The sequence below is a fragment of the Calliopsis andreniformis genome, unplaced genomic scaffold (genome assembly GCF_051401765.1).
Source record: "Calliopsis andreniformis isolate RMS-2024a unplaced genomic scaffold, iyCalAndr_principal scaffold0022, whole genome shotgun sequence".
NCBI classification, from domain to species: Eukaryota; Metazoa; Arthropoda; class Insecta; order Hymenoptera; family Andrenidae; genus Calliopsis; species Calliopsis andreniformis.
Window position 1 is genome coordinate 8,858,963 of NW_027480432.1, and position 17,663 is coordinate 8,876,625.

The following is a 17,663-nucleotide window of genomic DNA, read 5'->3' on the forward strand; positions in this document are numbered from 1 at the left end:
ACTAACTTCATATACATGACCAACAACTTTTACAAACACAATGCAATGAAAAAAGAAATTAGTAGCAATTAATGTCTTCAATTTTCAAATTTAATTTAAATTAATTTTTAGCAATTGCTGTTTATCGTTAAATTATAAACATTACTATAGTACAATATCGCATGAAATATTTTTACAGAATAAATGCAAAGAGAACAATAAAAGGTTTCATGATATATAATGTAACATTACATTCATGAAATATGATAGATTATGACACTGTTTTCTTGTTCTTATATTCACCATGTCTTGGAATTATTTAATGCAAACAAGTTTTGTGTTCATAAGATTAGATAAAAATGTTTTTCACTGTAAACTTGTTGAAATAGTTTTTTTTATTTCTGAACCTTTGTAAAAATTTCTTCAAGTAAGATTTTTCTTTCTCCTTGGTTTTGGTACAGGGATTTCATTCTCAACAGTAAAAGTTGCATTACTAGGCACCGAACTCTCACTACCAGAATGTTTTGCATTATTTGAATAGTTCCCTGTGTCACTCTTTATCAAATCTTTACTCCCCAAAAATTTAACAGAGTCTTCATCACTATTCTCAATGCTATTCTTTTCCACAACATATGTGCCAGCACTATCAGACGAATTCGAATAATCTTTATTAAAACCTTTATTATAATATAAATTAGTCGCATTATTATCTTTCGCTTGGATAATAAAACTAGTTTCGAGAGTCTTGGGTGACGTAGTTTCAGTATCATTGTAAACTTTAATTTTGTGATAATTTGTTGCACTGTCAGACAAAACTTTCAATGCATCATCCTCATATTCTTTGCTTCTCCTTTGTTTAGCACTCTTTGATCTTTTCTTTGTGTTCCAATTGCTGGCTCTCATGTTTACTTGTGTTTTCAATTCAAAATCATAGCCTTTACTCGTATTGTTCCCTGTACTCGAGTCAAAATATAAACTTGAGTGGTCACCACCAGCATTTAAGTATGCAGGCTTATTTCTTTTCTTTCCTTTTTCATTTTCTATTTCAATATTTTGTTCCCCCGAAATATCACCCATGTCATGAGTATACGAAAAGTTCCTTCCTGATTCCACGTCGCCCGATGACCTAGAAGTGTTCGATAAAATCCTATCAATCTTTTCAATGATGTTATACAAACGATTCGCGCTTCGATTCTTTAACGTTTGTTCAGTTTCGTTTAATCGTCGAAGCTTCAGCCTCGTATCAGTGTATTTATCATCTTTTTCTGAAAAGATGCTACCGAAAGATTCGACAGGGTTGAGCCTTTGACTTCGACTATACTGCAAACCTCTTTCTTTTGAGGCTTCTTCTGGGGTTCTGCTGTTAGACCGTGATCTTTCTCTGGAGGTTCCAATACTATTCAAAGGTTTTAATGGAACGTTATCGTCCACTTTATTATCAGTTTCTCCCATCAGTTTTAATCCTACATCGTCTCCCGTAGCGTCTTTGTTGAATCTTAAAATTCTAACTGGCGCGGGACTGCCAAAAGTCGAATAGGCCAGTACGTGATCGTATGGATGATAATCCACGCAAGTCACTGCTCTGAAATTTCGATCTAAGATGTACTTGGCCAAGAGAGTTCCTGTTTCCAAATTCCACACGTTTAAAGAGCTGTCCTCACCTCCGCAGAAAATTAGCCCTCCGCAGGGAGAAACGCAGGCTGTTGTTTGTATTCTGTAATGAGTATTTAACAGAAAATTGTTTGAATAAATAAATCGGTTAAAGCTTATAAAAGAGGGTACCTCTGGTTGTTCAGATCGTGATATTTTCGCAGAACTACCCCAGTCGCGAGATCCAACATCCTGAGTTCATTGTTCCTTGAATGGACAAGCAGTCTAGACTCCAAAGGGTGCAAAACGATCGTGTTAATTATTACACTATCTATCTCTTTAACTCTTATCTTCCTCGATATGTGCCATTCTTTTCTTGACGATTCTCGCCGACTTTTCTTCACTGTCCATACTATTATTACACCAACGCTGTCTGCGGTTAATAAATTACTATTCTTTTGGAAGCACATGGAGTTTATGAAGCCCCCGTGGCCCTCTAGTTCTTGGATAAGATCACGGTTCTTCAATTTCCTGTTTTTAATCCAGATACGCGCTATTCGATCGTAGCATCCTGTTGCAACGATTGCAGTACCTCCTGGAGCAAATTTGCCACAGTAGACGTATGAAGGATGTGGCATCATCTGTTGCAAATGTAATTTAATTTTACCTTAATTAATCTTGTGAAATTTTGAGAATGTCTCCCTGAGAGTTAAACTGAGCCAAGTCCTTTTTTGTTATTTTCCAAGAAAACAGAAAAAATGCGATTACCCATTATTTAACATAGAATATGAAGTAATTTATATTATTAAACCTTTTTGTAACTAAAATAGATTCTTAGTGTTTTAATAAAATGAAAAAAAAAAAAAAAACTGGACTTAAGTTAGTGTCACTCTCGGATATAGAATTATTAGAAACATTCATAAAGAAATAAATTTAAAGCATAGTAAAGTCCCATTTGTTATAGGACAGAAAAGGCTTTAAATGAAGGATATATTCCTCTTACTTCTACATATTGTATAATTTGATTCTGAACATCCCAAATACGTGCCGTTTGGTCGGATGAAACAGAGAGCAAATAATTGTCGTTCTCAGACCAGTTAAGGGAATAAACGAATGTGCTATGTCCCGAAAATCGCACGAGAACTTCCTTCTCTTTGATCTAACAGAACATCCTTAATATTAATAATTTTATATAGTGTTATATTATACTAACATCATATTAGATCAATCAAAAGATCTGTATCACTGTTTCTACTTCTATAAACTGATAATCGTAAACAAAAATGGTACTCATCGAATATCACAAATATTTTATCATAAATTTTAGTTAAGAAATCAACACAAACCCTTCGAGTGATCTGATACTGTGTTATTGTTGATATAGAATTCATGATTCACCTCATAAACGACAATAGGATAATCGCGCTCCTCAGAAAGGGTGCACGCCAAATATTTGCCATCGTTGCTGAAAGCAACGAAAAAACTTCCGTTTTCGCTGACATCAGTCTCGAAAACGCTCTCGTTGGGTATTTTGCACGACTGCGCAGCTAATCGAGTCCACTTTGGCAAATTAATAGAATCTGAGGTGCGAGCTGAGGCCTTTTGCACTTCGCTAAGCACCTCAGATAAATCGTGCAAAGATAGTTGCTGATAAAAAACAGGCTCTAATTTTGGAGGATCAATAGCAGCTACGGTGACGAATAAGCTGCTAGGATACTTTTCTCTTTTGCTGGACTTCCACCACGTGTACACCTAATGGACAAATTAATGATTAAACTAAAGTATTATTTTGTACACAAAAGAGGAACTTCTTTGAGCTAATTAAAAAAAAATAAAGGCAATAGCTTCATCTTTTTTTTTGAGAAAACAGTTTGGAATACTTTATTTGAGTCAGTCTGTAGAATAAAACTCTTTTGAATTTAGGTATTTACCATTAATATAACTTACTTCGCACGTATGAAATCTTTCAAATTTCTTCACGGTTTTCTGAGGTTTGTATAGTTGTAATCTGACTTTTTTATTAACATGAAGAATGTTACTCTTCCCTACTGGTCTTAGAAAAGCCCATGCAACTTTGTACCAGCATCTCTCGTGACCTACACATAAAATTAGTCAATTAAACATTTCCAGTAATAATTTATTAATTAATAACTCAACTTATCAAATGTTTGTTCATAAACTTGCCAAATCTATCGTAGTTAAAACTGGCTTCAGCAAAGCTCAGAAGATCGACGATCTCAAAAAGAATCACAACCTGTTCGTTTTCGGTTTTCAACAGCGCATCAAAGTTATGCTCAAAAATGAGTTCTTCCTCCCATACTGGCACTATGGACCTGTTCTCCTTGAAATCGAATTTTCCTGTTATCATAGGTTGCAGGTACCCATGCGTTCCCTGATCGCTCTTTAAATACTTCCCAATCTCAGCATCCATGATATGGACCTTCACCATCGGGTGTTTCGTCACGTAATCAATTTCCAGCATGTCTGCTCTATGAATCGTTATAGAGATATATTTCGTACCTTTCTTTTTCTTCTTTGAGTCCTCCGTATGTACTGAAGAACTAGAAACACTCTGGCGAACGCTTTTCTTCTTCTCCCTTTGCTTCGATTTTCTTCTTTTTGCGATGGCTTTTGTAGATCCCTCATCATTTGTTTCTTCTTCTAAATCATCTTCGGTGGTAGATATTGTGCGTTGATCAGAACGAGTCTCATCATCAGTAAGACTTCTTCTGGGAATTTTGCCTCTTTTCAGACGCAATTGATCCTTTGTTAATGTTTCTTCAGAGGAACGACTCGAGCGTGCAGTAACTTCTTCCAAGCTTTTGGAATCACTCGATTCGTCTGAATCTCTTTCTCCGTTTTCTTCAGTACTTTTTATTTCATTCCTGGATCCTTTTTCTTGCTTCGTAGATGCATCCTCAATACTCTCGATATCCACTATGGCCTCTGTCCTTTCTTCGACGCTTTGAACAATTGAATCCTTAAATCCATTCTGATTTATTAGAATTGTTTCTTCTACCTTTCCTTGGACCAATGATTTTCGGGAACTTCGATCGTTCGTTTTTGTCCCCAATTCATTACTAATCTCCGTCATTTCAATTCTCGTGTCTTGTTGATTGTAATCAGTCTCGATTCTCAGAATTTCTTCGTTTTCTAACATGAAAGCTGCGTTATCGATACCCGAAAGGTTTTGCTTCGATGTTCGCGTTGCAGCCGACGGTTTCCCTCGAATCAATGGTTTCTCCTTTTTGGATGAGATCGTCCAGGAAATGCTTTTTGATTCTGGTAATCGGATCACAGAGGTGTCTTTTGACCAACGTCTCCTCGGTGGCTTCTTTGGCTCCTCTATACGACTTTCTGGCATGCTCCATTGTCTTCTAGATGGCTTTCCCTCAAGAGACTGGCTAGTGTCTTTGTTGGATCTCTCTTTTGTTGTTGTCTCTTCTTGAAATTCTTCTATCAGGTCCAAAGATTCTATGACTTCTATATCATCGTGCTCCTCTTTGAGACTCTGACTCGAGTCGATCTTTAATCGTTGTGCCTCGATTCTTCTCCTGCCTCGAGAAGCATTCGTTTTCGAAAATACTTTGAAGCTTTCTGACTCCCTTGGAGATTCTTTCGCCGGAATCGCGCCAATTTCTTCAATTTCATCGCGATGTTTGTTAACGTTGTACTCTCGGTGGATATCCACGACGACGTCCATGGACCTCGAAGCATGGAACTCTTCCAAATCTGTTGAGCCTGCATTACTGAATTTCTTTGATCTGCTTGTATCAAATATTCTGAAAGATCTTTCTGTGTCTTCTTTAGCTCTGCCCTTGTCGATGAGAGTAGCATTTTCGGAAGAATCGTCAGTATCTTTAGAATGAGAATTACGAATACTCGTAAGCGAATGTGGCTTAGCTTCGTCTTCATACAACTCTCTTTTCTTCTTCTTTTTTCTTTTCACCGATGTGCTTCGCAACTCTGACTCCATTTTTTATTATCTTACTTGTGTCTCGCTTAACGCTGAATCTCTTTTGTTAATTTTATGTTATTGGATCTTTTAAAGTCATTCGTATATTTGATTTCATGACTACAGTTAGTGGTTCACTTTGTAGCTGTGATGCTTTATCAAATAAATCTAATGTATAAGATTAGACTGAAATAGATTATTCCATTTTGGTAGCGAACATATCTTACTTTTCCTGAGAATGAAAAAAAGATTGAACACAGACATTGAAATTAATAGTTATAATTGTTAACTTGGAAAATATTAATTTGTTAGCTGTGTAATTTTGTTTTGGAAGTGTGTATCATTGTGTCGCTAAAAATGAAGAGATGATGAGTATACTCGTCATGACACCAAAAATTGCAATTTTCATGACGAATATATTCGTCATGCACAGCTAACAGGTTAAGGGTCCATTTTCTGAAAATGAATTTGTTTATAGGACAGTTTATATTTCTTCTTCAGTACTTTTCGTATTAATGTTTATAAAGGGTGATACCATAATAAATGGTCCTATTTTGACAAGGTATTCTACTCTTCATACAATTTGGATTTTTATGTTTTATGCTTTAAATAGCTATCCAAAAAGCAACAAAAATTACAATATAAGTACACAGATACCCAAAAAAAAAAGAATAGTATTGACTTGTTACGTACTATTCTTTAAATTTTAGATTTTTTAAGGTTATGCGGTTATTTACAAAGTAGTTTTAAAATTCTTCCGGTTGGTACCCGAATCAACATGGTTGATCTGTTCTTCCGGACAATTAAAATGCGTCTATTTAAAATTTTTACGTATCTTTTCGCGCTTCTAGAAACACTTTTACGTTCTAACTGTAACCAGCTTTCTACATTTTTCATACTTTTTGCATCCTTTAGTTTATTTTAAAAGATATAGTTCTTTCGCAATTCAAAAATCACTCTTCAGGATCGATATTTTTATACACACTATATCAAAAATTTGAACACACAAATTATTTGACGGAGAATATTTACGTTCACACTTGTATAACTGACAGTCGGAATATGTTAATATTTATCGAAATGTATCTAAGAAACTTCGGCTGGTCCCGTTGCGAAGCAGGTGTTCACAGATCGATAAAAGAAAGTGGGTTCTCAGCCCTGATTAAAAACTTCGTTTAGTATAGTAATTTCTAAATAAAATAAACGAAATTTTTACAAATTTAAAAAAATAATCTTTTAGAGAGATTAAAGACATATTTTATATCCTCATTAGAAACATAAAAAATGTTTGTATAAAAAACAAAGACCAAACTTACTAAACAACAGAATTTATTAATCTATTTATTGATAATTAATAATTTAGTTCCCATTCACAATATGTTTGTCATTTACTTGTTCATTATCCATTTCTGCTTGCTTTGTTATTTCCTAACAAAATATAAATAATTATTTAATTCGTATAATAAATAAAATTTTAACACATTGCAGACTATATACTTTCTTGACATTTTTTTTAATAGAACAATAAATAAGGCAGGTATTTAAATGATCCCATTAAACAGGGACACCCTGTACACATATGATAGCTCACAATCAGTCTTTATCTGAAGGAATAATATATTTTCTAATTGGCCTGCAATGTGTTAACCCTTTATCAGCAATCCATTTTTTTAGTAACACTGTCAGCAATCTGGGTCATTTATATGGCACCAAGGATTAGAAAGATATTGTCTAATAGTTTTCATTAATAAATATTGTGCCATTTTCTTTAGTTTCTGTTTAGTTTAGAACTTGAAAAGACTACTGAGGCCTGTGCCTTAAAGTACCAAGATTGCTGATGAAGGATTAATATTGTATGATCTCTCAAACTACATATACTTACAGCATTAATAGCATTTTCATACTCTTGTTCATAATTCATTATCATTGTATCATTACTACCTAAAGTAGAGTTCCTCGAATCTAACTTTTCATCTGTTTTAATATTTCCTACCACACTTTCAGTTTCAACATTGGTATTTCGAAGAGATTTTATTTTCAATCTTAATTCTCTGTTTTTAGCTTCTATTACCTTCTCCCTACGTGTTTCTCTGTCAAGAAGCTATTAATTTCAATAGTTTAATTACACTGAAGTTAAATTGATAAGATTAAACTTACCGCTGTAAATAAAAATTTGTCATTCCTTTGATTAATTGTCAGTGCTTCCGAAAATTCAAGTAGGAATGTTGTCCCGCTTTTGTTAGCAACAGCAGCCAATTGTCCTTGTTCATGCGGTTTCACACATGTTAGAATTTCATCACAGACCTATTATTTATTTTCAAGATATAAATACTTGGGTGGTCTACCTACGGGAATCTAACTATGACAATGGTTAACGTTTCACGAGACAAGCTACGTATTGTCTATTGATATATACTTTCACGCTAAGAACTGGAGAATCTTGCTGAATTAATAAATCCCATACATCTAAAGTGCCATCCACTTTTATTAAAAAGAACACAGAAAATCGTGTTACACTCCATGCTCCACCCATTAAGAAGTCCCTGTGACCACTAAAACAAATAACTAAAATGTTAGCAACTCCTAATATTGAAATGGTTATAAATTTAAAACTTTTAAACATACGTACGGCGTCCAAGCAATACAAGACTCTTTACAATCTTCTGACCATATTCTTGTTGTCCAGTCTCCAACAGTTAAAAAATTCTTAACGAATGTTGGATTTCTTTCTAGGCTTATTACAGGTCCATATTGTGCTTTAAATCTGGTTGCTATTTTCTCGCCAGCAGTTTTCCCTTTACGATTCCCTGATATTACGATACCTAATCATGAAAAATTAAATTAGTAAAAACAGAAATGATACAAATTTAGAATCATGCAGTTCTTTCTTACCATTTTCAAGACCACACATAAATCTTGTACCCATAGATGGTTCAAATTGTAATGCTGAAATTCCGATTGCTTTATTGATATTTTGTTCATCTGGTTTACATAAATCTATTACTAACGTTTCCGTTGGTATCTGCAATTTTCTAGTGTCCCACCACATTATCTAAAATTTATAGTCTCTTTATATAAAAATAATTAAATGTTTTCAGTTTATGTCATACTATACCTGCCCATCTTTCGAAGCACTGAAAAATTCTGTACCAGTTTTAGAATTTATCCACAGCACTTTATTGCACACATCTCTATGACTAAGTTCAACTGAACTCGTTTCCACTGGTTCAGATCCTTTCCTAACATCCCAACAAGCTACCTGACCAGTTGTTAATCCACTGACCAATATATTACTATCTTTAGGATTATATTCCAATGATAAAATAGGACAAAATGGTTTCAATGTCATGCAAGGAGTATTCGGATTTTCTGTACATTCAAAATATATCTTATGTCACATATATTTTAAATGATTTTACTTTAACGTACCTACTTCCCAAATATACGATACAAAGTTGTCATTTGTTCCTGCCTTGTAGTCAGTGTTGGAGTAACTAGCTGCAAAACGGTTTCCTTGATCTGGTGACCAGGAAAGATGTGTTATTTGTCTTTTTGTGTGCAAAATGTCACGATATACATTAACTGTTCGCGAATATGCTCTTTGTATTAAAGAAACCGGTTCCATGTAGCTGAAGTATTGTTCATAAATATTGCAAGTATTATTTTGCAGTATACAATGTTCCATTGGCTAAAAGTAATTTTAAATGCTATTGTACGAGTTAATGTATAATTTAATATACAGTGACAGACAGAAGAGGGTTTAAAACTGAAATCTGGACATATGATTCCACATTTGTAATGCTCATCTATTACTTACTTATTACTTACTTTTTAAATTTTCTTTTGTCTGTCACTGTAGAAGTTTAAAAAAAGACATTACTGGTAACAATTGAAGCATTGTATGAATATGTAGCTCATCTTTTTCTATCTTACGCTTATATCTAACTGTTTGTTCTGCATCTTTAATATTTATATCCTTTGGCCAACCACCTTCAGAATGATACATGCCACTATCTTTGAACGTGGCAGTATTTGTATTCACCTGAAAATAAAAATAACATTAATTATTACATCTTTATATAATTTTAATATAAGATTATACCTCATGAACAGAATATGTTTTGCTACATTGTGTTCCACGCGTTGCAGGATCTACTCGCACATAATTATTCATATACCCTGCATGTGGTTTAATGTCAACATCTACTTTTTGATAATCTGAAAAACTACAGTATCTTCCAAATTGCCATCTCTTTTTCGTATAAGTATGTTGTATATTCATACTGTTTATGTATAAAAATGTATACTCTAATTTTCAATATAATAACCACTAACTGTTTAACATCAATAAATTAAAATTAATTAACGTTAACAAATATTAATTTCAATTTTTTGATATTCGCATAATAATAATCGACATCTACAAATTAATGTTAGTTATATTGATATGAGTAAAAAGTAGTTAGAAAATAGGCAATAAAACATTTGTTATAATGTATTAAAACAGTACTGTAGTGTTTACTTAAATAATTGCATACATATCGCTGATTCTTAGTTACTATAGCAACACATACATATAAGTACATAGTTTTCCGTAAGTTTTATTTATCTGTTCTTACTAATATTGGAATTTTTGGATTCAGACCCTGGCAAAGAATATAAATTGCTTTATACATTTTCACAAATTCTGGTTTTGTGGGATCAAAATGCAACTTCATGTTAGGAAGAACATTTTGTAAAATAATTTGTATCAATTCTTTAGAATACTGTAGTTGTTGTAATTGCTGCATCACTTCAAAAAATAATAGTAATTGGCTATCGTTTCCATAATACATACATTTTACTCTTGACAATCCTAAGAACAAAATATGATAAAACACTATATAAGAGCACACAAAAAAAAACTGCCATTTACCTTTAAAATTTTGAGTATAAGAAGGATTCCAAACTCCATTTGACATCCATCCAGTTGTATAATAATTGTTATCTACTAATGTTTTTTGTGTATTTGATTTCCAAATATGCAGACTGTCTAATTGCTTTACATCATACATATTTTCTACAGAATTTATTTCAGCAAACATTTGTTTGTTGTTCGCTAAAACAGATGCTTCTATATCTTTAGAGAAAACATTTTTTAATAATAGTATAAGTTTATTTAATGTGCTTGTATTGTGATTCTTTTGTATTAAGGAATTGTATACAGCTTCATTCTGAAATATATGTTAATACATATGTATTTTTTAACTTCTAAATTCTAAACTTTTTATTTATCTTACACAACTCTACCAAAATTACTTACCATTTTATTGAACTCTGTCAAAAACTTGTTAAACATCTTCTTTTGTTTTCCATTGTCAATTGATTTATCAGAAAATTCATTATTTAAATATGTATGATACGCTTTTAGTGGCTTAATTACTTGCCCAGGTATATTAAATGCAATAAGACTATCTACAACATCCATAGTCACAAAGTTTTGTTCATATGTAAACTGTGAAGTTACATTTCCGTGTAATGGGCAGTTTGTATTGTATGTATTAAGAAACACACAATCATTAGATTCATTCGACATTTTTTGTATTAAATCTTTTAATTCACTAGTTGATGCCATAGAAGACCTTTTATCAAATTTAATACATTTTGTCTGTATAAAAAGTTATGGAATAGAATTAAAATCACTTAACAATCAAAACATTTTCAGTACAATTGAATTAAAAAATTTCATTATATATGAAGTTCTAATACAATATAACGACTTAACAGAACCAATATCTCAAAGAATATTAAGCAGAGACATTGTCAAAACTGTTGATTATCATTTAACTTATTTTGCCTTCCATCTATTTACATATTCTGTTATACGTTTAACTTGTACTTGTCTTGTTTGGATAAAAATGACTATTATTTTGATTGAATGATAAAATATTTAAAATACCATGGAAAGAGTTCAAAGACAACACACACATATATTGTATATAATTATACTACCTTTGTTATAGAGCTACTAGATTTAGAATTATTTTCCAATTTATGATTGCTACTTTTTTGTTTTCTAATTTCCTTTGTATTTTTAATATTCTGCTTATTTATTGCCAAAAAGTTTTTATTCTTTATTGACTTTCCTGAATGTACTGCTAATTCTTTACTTTTTGTTCCTCCACTATTTGTATTTTCTTCTATTACTTTAGTTTGTAAATCATTACCAGAACTTTTATTCTGAGTACTGAATTTATTAATACTTTTATTTTTAATACCATGGAGGTTCTTATTGTCTGGATTAAAATTTCTTTCTTTCTCTCTTTTTTTACCATCTAAATTGAATAATAATACAATCAATAAACCAATATGATATTAAATTCATTTTTCCATTAAATATTTACCAGCCGCGAGAGGATTATATATCTCTGCTACGCTAAGTTGTTTTGCGCTATTTTTTCTTGTCATTGTACTAAGAGATAATTTTTCACGTAATTGTTGTGTTTGTAGTAACGCCTTACTAATTCCTGCTGCAATTTCTTCAACTCCAGTTTCAGACTTTTGGATAAAATGAAAAAATTTAATATAGAACTCTTATGAAAAATGTATAGGGTACTTATTATCTTACTTTGGGGCAAGTACAAGTTTCACTAAGTTCCTGTTTAATCACCATCTCCATACGCCATGGCTTTAATGAAAACATTACTTCGTCACAGTTTAATTTCAACACATTTTTTACCTCTTCTGTAAATATCAATGTCTGATATAAAAATTTATTCAATATCGAAGGATCAAACTTTTGTTCCATCCTTATGTCGAGATGCTGTTTCTGGCAAAAGAAAAAAACAAGAATAAATGAGTAAAAATCAGGTAATTAATAATAATTAGGAAAATCATAAGAAATAAATTGCTACTCAAAGTGTTAACTGTCCATATCATACGCACGATGTACGTAAATATATCGATATTCATACTGTATTCGATATTTCTTTTCTGTTACATATTTTAATCTTTCTTATATATAAGTACAGTCATTAGAAAACGATATTTGTGTTATTATTCACTGGAATTTCTGCATGGAAACTAAATAAGTCTATGAGCTACATTTACATGTATATACGTATTAAAAATTATGTATAATAGACTTAAAGATAGAGTTTATTTCTCTTCCCTTGACAATTGATATAAATCATATCTAAAATCTTCCTTTATAAAATCCTTATTCAATCGAACTTAGGAAAATATTGGAATTGTTTCTACCTTATGAGTCTATAAAATGATTGTAATGTACATTATGCAAACAATATACATTTTAATATTTTATGAGGTGATAGAGTAGCGAAAGTAGTTCACAAAATGTTCTATGAACAAATTTTAATGTTAACGCTAATGCATTATCACTGTAAAATACAGGTAGATCGAATATTTTGTCATAGAACATTTTGTGTCTCATTTGAGCCCTCTATCACTCCTTAAATTATTGAAGCATATATTGTCTACATCATGTACATTGTTCTAAATGCTGTAAACACAAACGGGTTTATGGATCACATATTTTAGTAGAATTCTACTTCATCAATAACAAAGACAATGATTTCTATCGTATCTATGGATGTGCTGTACGCGCATAAATGAGTATACGTATAATAAAAAAAAACGGTTTTTTTATAAAAATAAAATACGATTCACAATTTTGCTGGAATCTTAGCTTAATAATTTTTCAAAAAATACACCTTCACACACCAGTATCACGGAGTTAAAGGTATTACATGTAAACATTGCAGTTTCCAAAAGGTTAATAAATACAGTGGAAAAAGATATGACCAATTCGAGTGGCGCGTGTGCCCTATTCTTGAATTACAAAGTCATTTTTATTATCAGTATTCTTTTAAAATATACTTTAGATCTAGCATATGTAAAATAAATTTTTCAAATTATGTGTAATTTATCACATTGTGTAAGGGCATATGTTATAGTTGAATTAAACCAATCATATGTTCATACAACATATACAGGAGACTTAAAATTAGAAATGCAAATATCGCTATTGCTCTTGGAGATGTTCAAAAATATTATTTTGAAGAATATTTCCTAAGAGCATGTCTGCCTTCTTTTTCGTTAACTAAAGTGTAGCTAAACGAAACAAAAGATATTAGAAATAATATTTGCATTCTAATCCTTTACGACTTAACCTGCATACATGCACAAAAGAACCTCGTGTAAAACTGCAAATAAATCCTTACAGGTAATTGTACACTATGAAGAATTGTTTTATAAGCTTAAATCTGAAAATAATAAAATGAAGATGAATGATTAAGAAGTCTTCTATAAATTAGTATCTTTAAGCGGAATTACAGAGTTTATCAATTGTTAATAGAAAGTGAAAAATTATTAAATTTACTCCTTGATGATGATGTGTATTTTATAATTCATCTCTTCTTGGCCCATCATCGTCTTCATCTTCTTCCTGAGTCTACAAATGTAAAAGTTGACATTTAAAAACCAGTGAAACCATTAATATTCATTGAAGTGTTATGCAATATATACCTCTTCTGCAGCTTGACCATAAGCACCATCGGTATCAATAAATTTAGAAAGTCCTGCGAGTGTCATTTCTCCATTGTATGTCACAGCCTAGAAATTTATTTTATGCATATCAAGAGTCATGTAATAATTCAAAGTTTACCGCATTTTAAATTTCATATACTTACCTCATTCGTGTTTTTCTTAAAAAGCATAATTATAGGGTAACTTCTAATTTTGATATCTTCTATTTCATTCGCAGTAGCATCCATTTTTGCTATGACTAAATCTTCGCTGTCTTTGTATTTTTCTCCGAGCTAAAAGTGCATTGAATTATATTTAAAAATTTCCTCTACTACTGGAAAAAATAAAAATTTCAATAAAACATACTGCTTCGTAAACGGGAGCCAGCTGCCTGCAGTGACCACACCATGGAGCATAAAATTCAACTAAAACGTTCTTCTCCTTATTGTATGCAACTTCATGGAAGTTAGTACCAACAAGAACTTTTACAGGGTTCTTGTCCCAGTCTTCAGGTAAATCTTGTGTAAGAAAATGTCTCTTCAATTTGCCTTCGATAAATGCAGTTACAAATTCCAAAACGTTTTCACTGGTTAATTCTGGTTTCTCTGGTTTATATTTATCCATATTTTCTTCAAGTTTAATGATATACATGGCAGGTACTTCACTCTTCTTCATACCAAAGAATTCCAGAATACGTTCATGATCAGGCTCATCCAAATTAATTGTAACGAATAACACCTAGATATACACATTGCAATTGTATATTAATTTTTTAAATTTAAATTAATTTAACGTTTATTTTATATACATGATTCACATTCACACGTACCTCCCCACGGAATTTTTTCGCTGGTTCTTTAATCTCGTCTATATACTTCTCAAAATGACCAGCTTCTTTACTAAGGAAGACAAGGAGATGGCTTTTAATATTGCCGCTAAATATCTTTTGTGCTGTATCGTGATTGAAATCAACAACTAAAGGTAACGCATATACAGAGATAAAGTTTCGTAGTTTTGTAGCATCCAGTTCTTCTTTAAATTCGTTTTTGCCTTCATCGAACTAAAATAAAATATTAATTATATAAAATATACGCAAATAAATAAAATAATGTAAATTTTTAATTATATACCTTTTTGAATAAAATAACTGTACCATCTTGTGCCCCATATTCACTGAAAACTTCATCACTGCTAGTAACACCAAATACATGATCATCAATTGAGTTACAAACATCCATAAATACTTTTGCTCCACTCGATTCCATGTCCTAATAAGGTGATATAAAAAATAATATATAGTAACTTACACTTAAATTTTACAATATATAAATATTATTTCAAATAAAAGAATCTCAACCTTGAAGAATCCAATAATGGCAACATTCTCTGCGTCAATAAAGGATTTAGTTTCTTCAACTGATTGTAAGGTTTTAGCAGCCGATCCACTCTTCTTAGTCACCCAAGCTACAATCTCATCTGCTTTACGGCCACCGCTATAAGCAATGACAGAACCTTTACGGTAGAACTTAAGAGTTGGGTACCCTTGAACACTATGCATTTCAGCTAATTCTGTTTCTATGGTTGCATCAACTTTAGCTAACTTCACAGGGGAATTAAGCTCTTGTAACATCTTTGCAGCTTTAGCATATTCAGGAGCCAAAGCTTTACAATGTCCACACCATGGGGCATCTACATGTGAAAAAAATTATTAAATTATATAAAATTCAATAAGACTATAAAAATTTGTATAATGAATAGTCAACACTTCAGAATTTTATAATTATATCAATGACAATATTATAATATGTATGCAAGGGATATGTGATATGATGCAATGTTGAAAAGCTCATAAGTAGAAAAACCTAAGAGGGATTCCATTGGGACAAGAGAGAGTCTCTGGGGCTGTAATCATTTGGTCTTCCCTTATTAACACTTAAAACAATGGATGTAATAAATGTGTTACAATCTGTTAGTTATGGATCATTAAACACTGTCTTCTATTTTTCACCTGTTCAGACACAATTCCATTAAGATAACAATGAGGCAACATGTGGCCTACACATCTGTGTAATGTTTCTATAGATGAAAATAGTTTGTCTTTGAAGAATTAATAAAACATATAACAATGTTGCTTAAATGAAATTATGCTTTTACAAATGTTTAGAATGTCTAAAAATATGAGACAATACCCATTGTATCTCTAAGTCTTGATCCCCAACAAGTTAACATTCTGTGAATATTCATAGAAAGATATAAGAATATTAAAGAAATTTGCTTTGGTCACAGTTGATTATACTAATCAGCAATATGTTAACACAGCAATACAAAATAAAATCATAAATGTTTTTAATAATGGGAAATAATAGCTTAACATTCATTTTTGAACCTTCACAATTAAAAAGTATTAACTTTTGTTTAAAGCCTCTGTATGCTGAATTTTTATTCATTAAATCTCTCCTACTCGAAAACTGCTAAGATGAAACTTTCATAAATCAAAGATTTGAGCCTCTTTCTTGAGATTCAAGTTAGCATTGTTCAACGTATCATTTATAAAAGTTGCAGGGTTGATAAAAAAACATATGGTAGCAAAGATTCCTTTATAGGTGAAAGTATAAAGAAGATCCGAAGGTCAATTTTGTTTTTCTTTGAAAGAAATCCTTATCTCTTGCCATTAAAATAAATAAAATAAAAAAAAAAACTAAAAAGAATGTACCCTTAACTATATTAATGGAAATAATTGAACATTTAGATATATTTTAATTGCATAAATGTAGTCATAAAAACAATTACTACTCCTCTGATCATCAAACCAGATCTCGATCATACTACATTAAACAGTCTCTAATTTATATTTCTTAAATAAAAGGTGTACAATAAGTGAAACTTCCTCATTGGATTCCTCTACTCGTAAGCTTTCAATAATATGTTACACCTCCTGTATCATCATATTTTATAAAATAAATATATAAATTACAATAATCACAAAAACTAACGTGCTATCTATTTTCACGAAACACGAAATATCGTAATGAAAGACTAAATATTTACACGTTGCATGAAACGTACAACATATTTACAAATCCCGAGGTGAAAAGCTTAATTTCATCATACAAATTATATTAAGATAACGATATTAAGATGCTGTCAACAAGCGTGATTAATCTTCGGAACCGGCATCTAAATGGTGACGTGTAAAGATCTAGCATCTGGATCAGCCTCGGTCACATTTCGCCAGTGCACACAAAAATACGTCCCGAGATCGAAATAAACGACTAGAATTCAACAAATTCATTACCAAACAGAACGAAGTAATACTTACAAAACTCGACGAGTAGATATTCATTCTGTGTAATAGCTTCGTCGATGTTATTCTGCGTGAGTACTAAAACCGCATCTTCGGTTTCAATTTTCGCAAAGGTTGCGGCGAAAGAAAAAACCGCTAAAAACGTCAGCGTAAAAAACTTCATTTTCCAAACGAGGTCTATTCTATTGCTCAATTTTTACGGCACGCGTAGGAGACTGGGAGAGACTCGTCGATCGTGTCCAAAAAAACAGTGAACGTTGCCGTTACGGTATCGAGATCAAAGACATCCAACAGCGTTCGCCGAGGGAC

The 17,663-nt window shown here is 31.8% G+C and overlaps 3 protein-coding genes across 8 annotated transcripts; all 3 read right to left on the bottom strand.

Moving 5' to 3' along the window:
- Window positions 1-36: 36 nt before the first annotated feature.
- On the bottom strand, window positions 37-6,556 carry LOC143187167 (uncharacterized). The gene is made up of 7 exons (XM_076391210.1): window positions 6,218-6,556; window positions 3,754-5,756; window positions 3,517-3,665; window positions 2,968-3,321; window positions 2,573-2,728; window positions 1,762-2,210; window positions 37-1,693 (listed from the first exon to the last, which is right to left on the bottom strand). Exons 2-7 carry the CDS (start codon window positions 5,543-5,545, stop codon window positions 403-405), a joined length of 4,191 nt encoding a protein of 1,396 aa, XP_076247325.1. The 5' UTR covers window positions 5,546-5,756; window positions 6,218-6,556; the 3' UTR covers window positions 37-402.
- A 280-nt stretch (window positions 6,557-6,836) lies between these two features.
- Window positions 6,837-9,809, bottom strand: LOC143187169 (dynein axonemal intermediate chain 2). Of its 3 annotated transcripts, XM_076391213.1 has the most exons (10): window positions 9,627-9,806; window positions 9,405-9,566; window positions 8,954-9,212; window positions 8,640-8,893; window positions 8,417-8,576; window positions 8,154-8,346; window positions 7,941-8,076; window positions 7,682-7,828; window positions 7,407-7,625; window positions 6,837-6,952 (listed from the first exon to the last, which is right to left on the bottom strand). In XM_076391213.1, exons 1-10 carry the CDS (start codon window positions 9,804-9,806, stop codon window positions 6,884-6,886), a joined length of 1,779 nt encoding a protein of 592 aa, XP_076247328.1. In that variant the 3' UTR covers window positions 6,837-6,883. The 3 variants fall into 3 exon arrangements, with proteins under 3 accessions (XP_076247328.1, XP_076247331.1, XP_076247329.1); XM_076391216.1 differs by having other exon boundaries at window positions 6,843-7,625; window positions 9,627-9,809; XM_076391214.1 differs by lacking the exon at window positions 9,627-9,806 and having other exon boundaries at window positions 6,843-7,625; window positions 9,353-9,425.
- A 121-nt stretch (window positions 9,810-9,930) lies between these two features.
- Pdi (protein disulfide isomerase) lies at window positions 9,931-17,653 on the bottom strand. Of its 4 annotated transcripts, none has more exons than XM_076391220.1 (9): window positions 17,370-17,653; window positions 15,408-15,739; window positions 15,181-15,318; window positions 14,880-15,110; window positions 14,417-14,788; window positions 14,215-14,343; window positions 14,051-14,137; window positions 13,905-13,976; window positions 12,214-12,332 (listed from the first exon to the last, which is right to left on the bottom strand). In XM_076391220.1, the coding sequence occupies exons 1-8, from the start codon at window positions 17,515-17,517 to the stop codon at window positions 13,926-13,928; spliced, it is 1,488 nt and encodes a 495-aa protein (XP_076247335.1). In that variant the 5' UTR covers window positions 17,518-17,653; the 3' UTR covers window positions 12,214-12,332; window positions 13,905-13,925. The 4 variants fall into 4 exon arrangements, with proteins under 4 accessions (XP_076247332.1, XP_076247335.1, XP_076247334.1 ...); XM_076391219.1 differs by lacking the exon at window positions 12,214-12,332 and adding an exon at window positions 12,360-13,788; XM_076391217.1 differs by lacking the exons at window positions 14,215-14,343; window positions 14,417-14,788; window positions 14,880-15,110; ... (1 more) ...; window positions 15,408-15,739; window positions 17,370-17,653 and adding exons at window positions 9,931-10,379; window positions 10,440-10,737; window positions 10,827-11,171; window positions 11,516-11,838; window positions 11,908-12,061 and having other exon boundaries at window positions 12,132-12,332; window positions 14,051-14,116.
- Window positions 17,654-17,663: the final 10 nt, after the last annotated feature.

Bases quoted from the DNA above. Each gene is read 5' to 3' on its own strand.
- LOC143187167 (XM_076391210.1), bottom strand. From the start codon at position 5,545: ATGGAGTCAGAGTTGCGAAGCACATCGGTGAAAAGAAAAAAGAAGAAG. The intron at 2,211-2,572 runs GTAAGAGGAATA...CATTTGCAACAG, and splicing joins AAATTATACAATATGTAGAA to ATGATGCCACATCCTTCATA. The intron at 1,694-1,761 runs GTACCCTCTTTT...TACTCATTACAG, and splicing joins CACGATCTGAACAACCAGAG to AATACAAACAACAGCCTGCG.
- LOC143187169 (XM_076391216.1), bottom strand. From the start codon at position 9,806: ATGAATATACAACATACTTATACGAAAAAGAGATGGCAATTTGGAAGA. The intron at 9,213-9,404 runs GTAATGTCTTTT...AATTACTTTTAG, and splicing joins CAATGCTTCAATTGTTACCA to CCAATGGAACATTGTATACT. The intron at 7,626-7,681 runs GTAAGTTTAATC...TGAAATTAATAG, and splicing joins ACAAATTTTTATTTACAGCG to CTTCTTGACAGAGAAACACG.
- Pdi (XM_076391217.1), bottom strand. From the start codon at position 12,311: ATGGAACAAAAGTTTGATCCTTCGATATTGAATAAATTTTTATATCAG. The intron at 11,172-11,515 runs GTAGTATAATTA...CTTTTTATACAG, and splicing joins CTAGTAGCTCTATAACAAAG to ACAAAATGTATTAAATTTGA. The intron at 10,738-10,826 runs GTAAGTAATTTT...CATATATTTCAG, and splicing joins TGACAGAGTTCAATAAAATG to AATGAAGCTGTATACAATTC.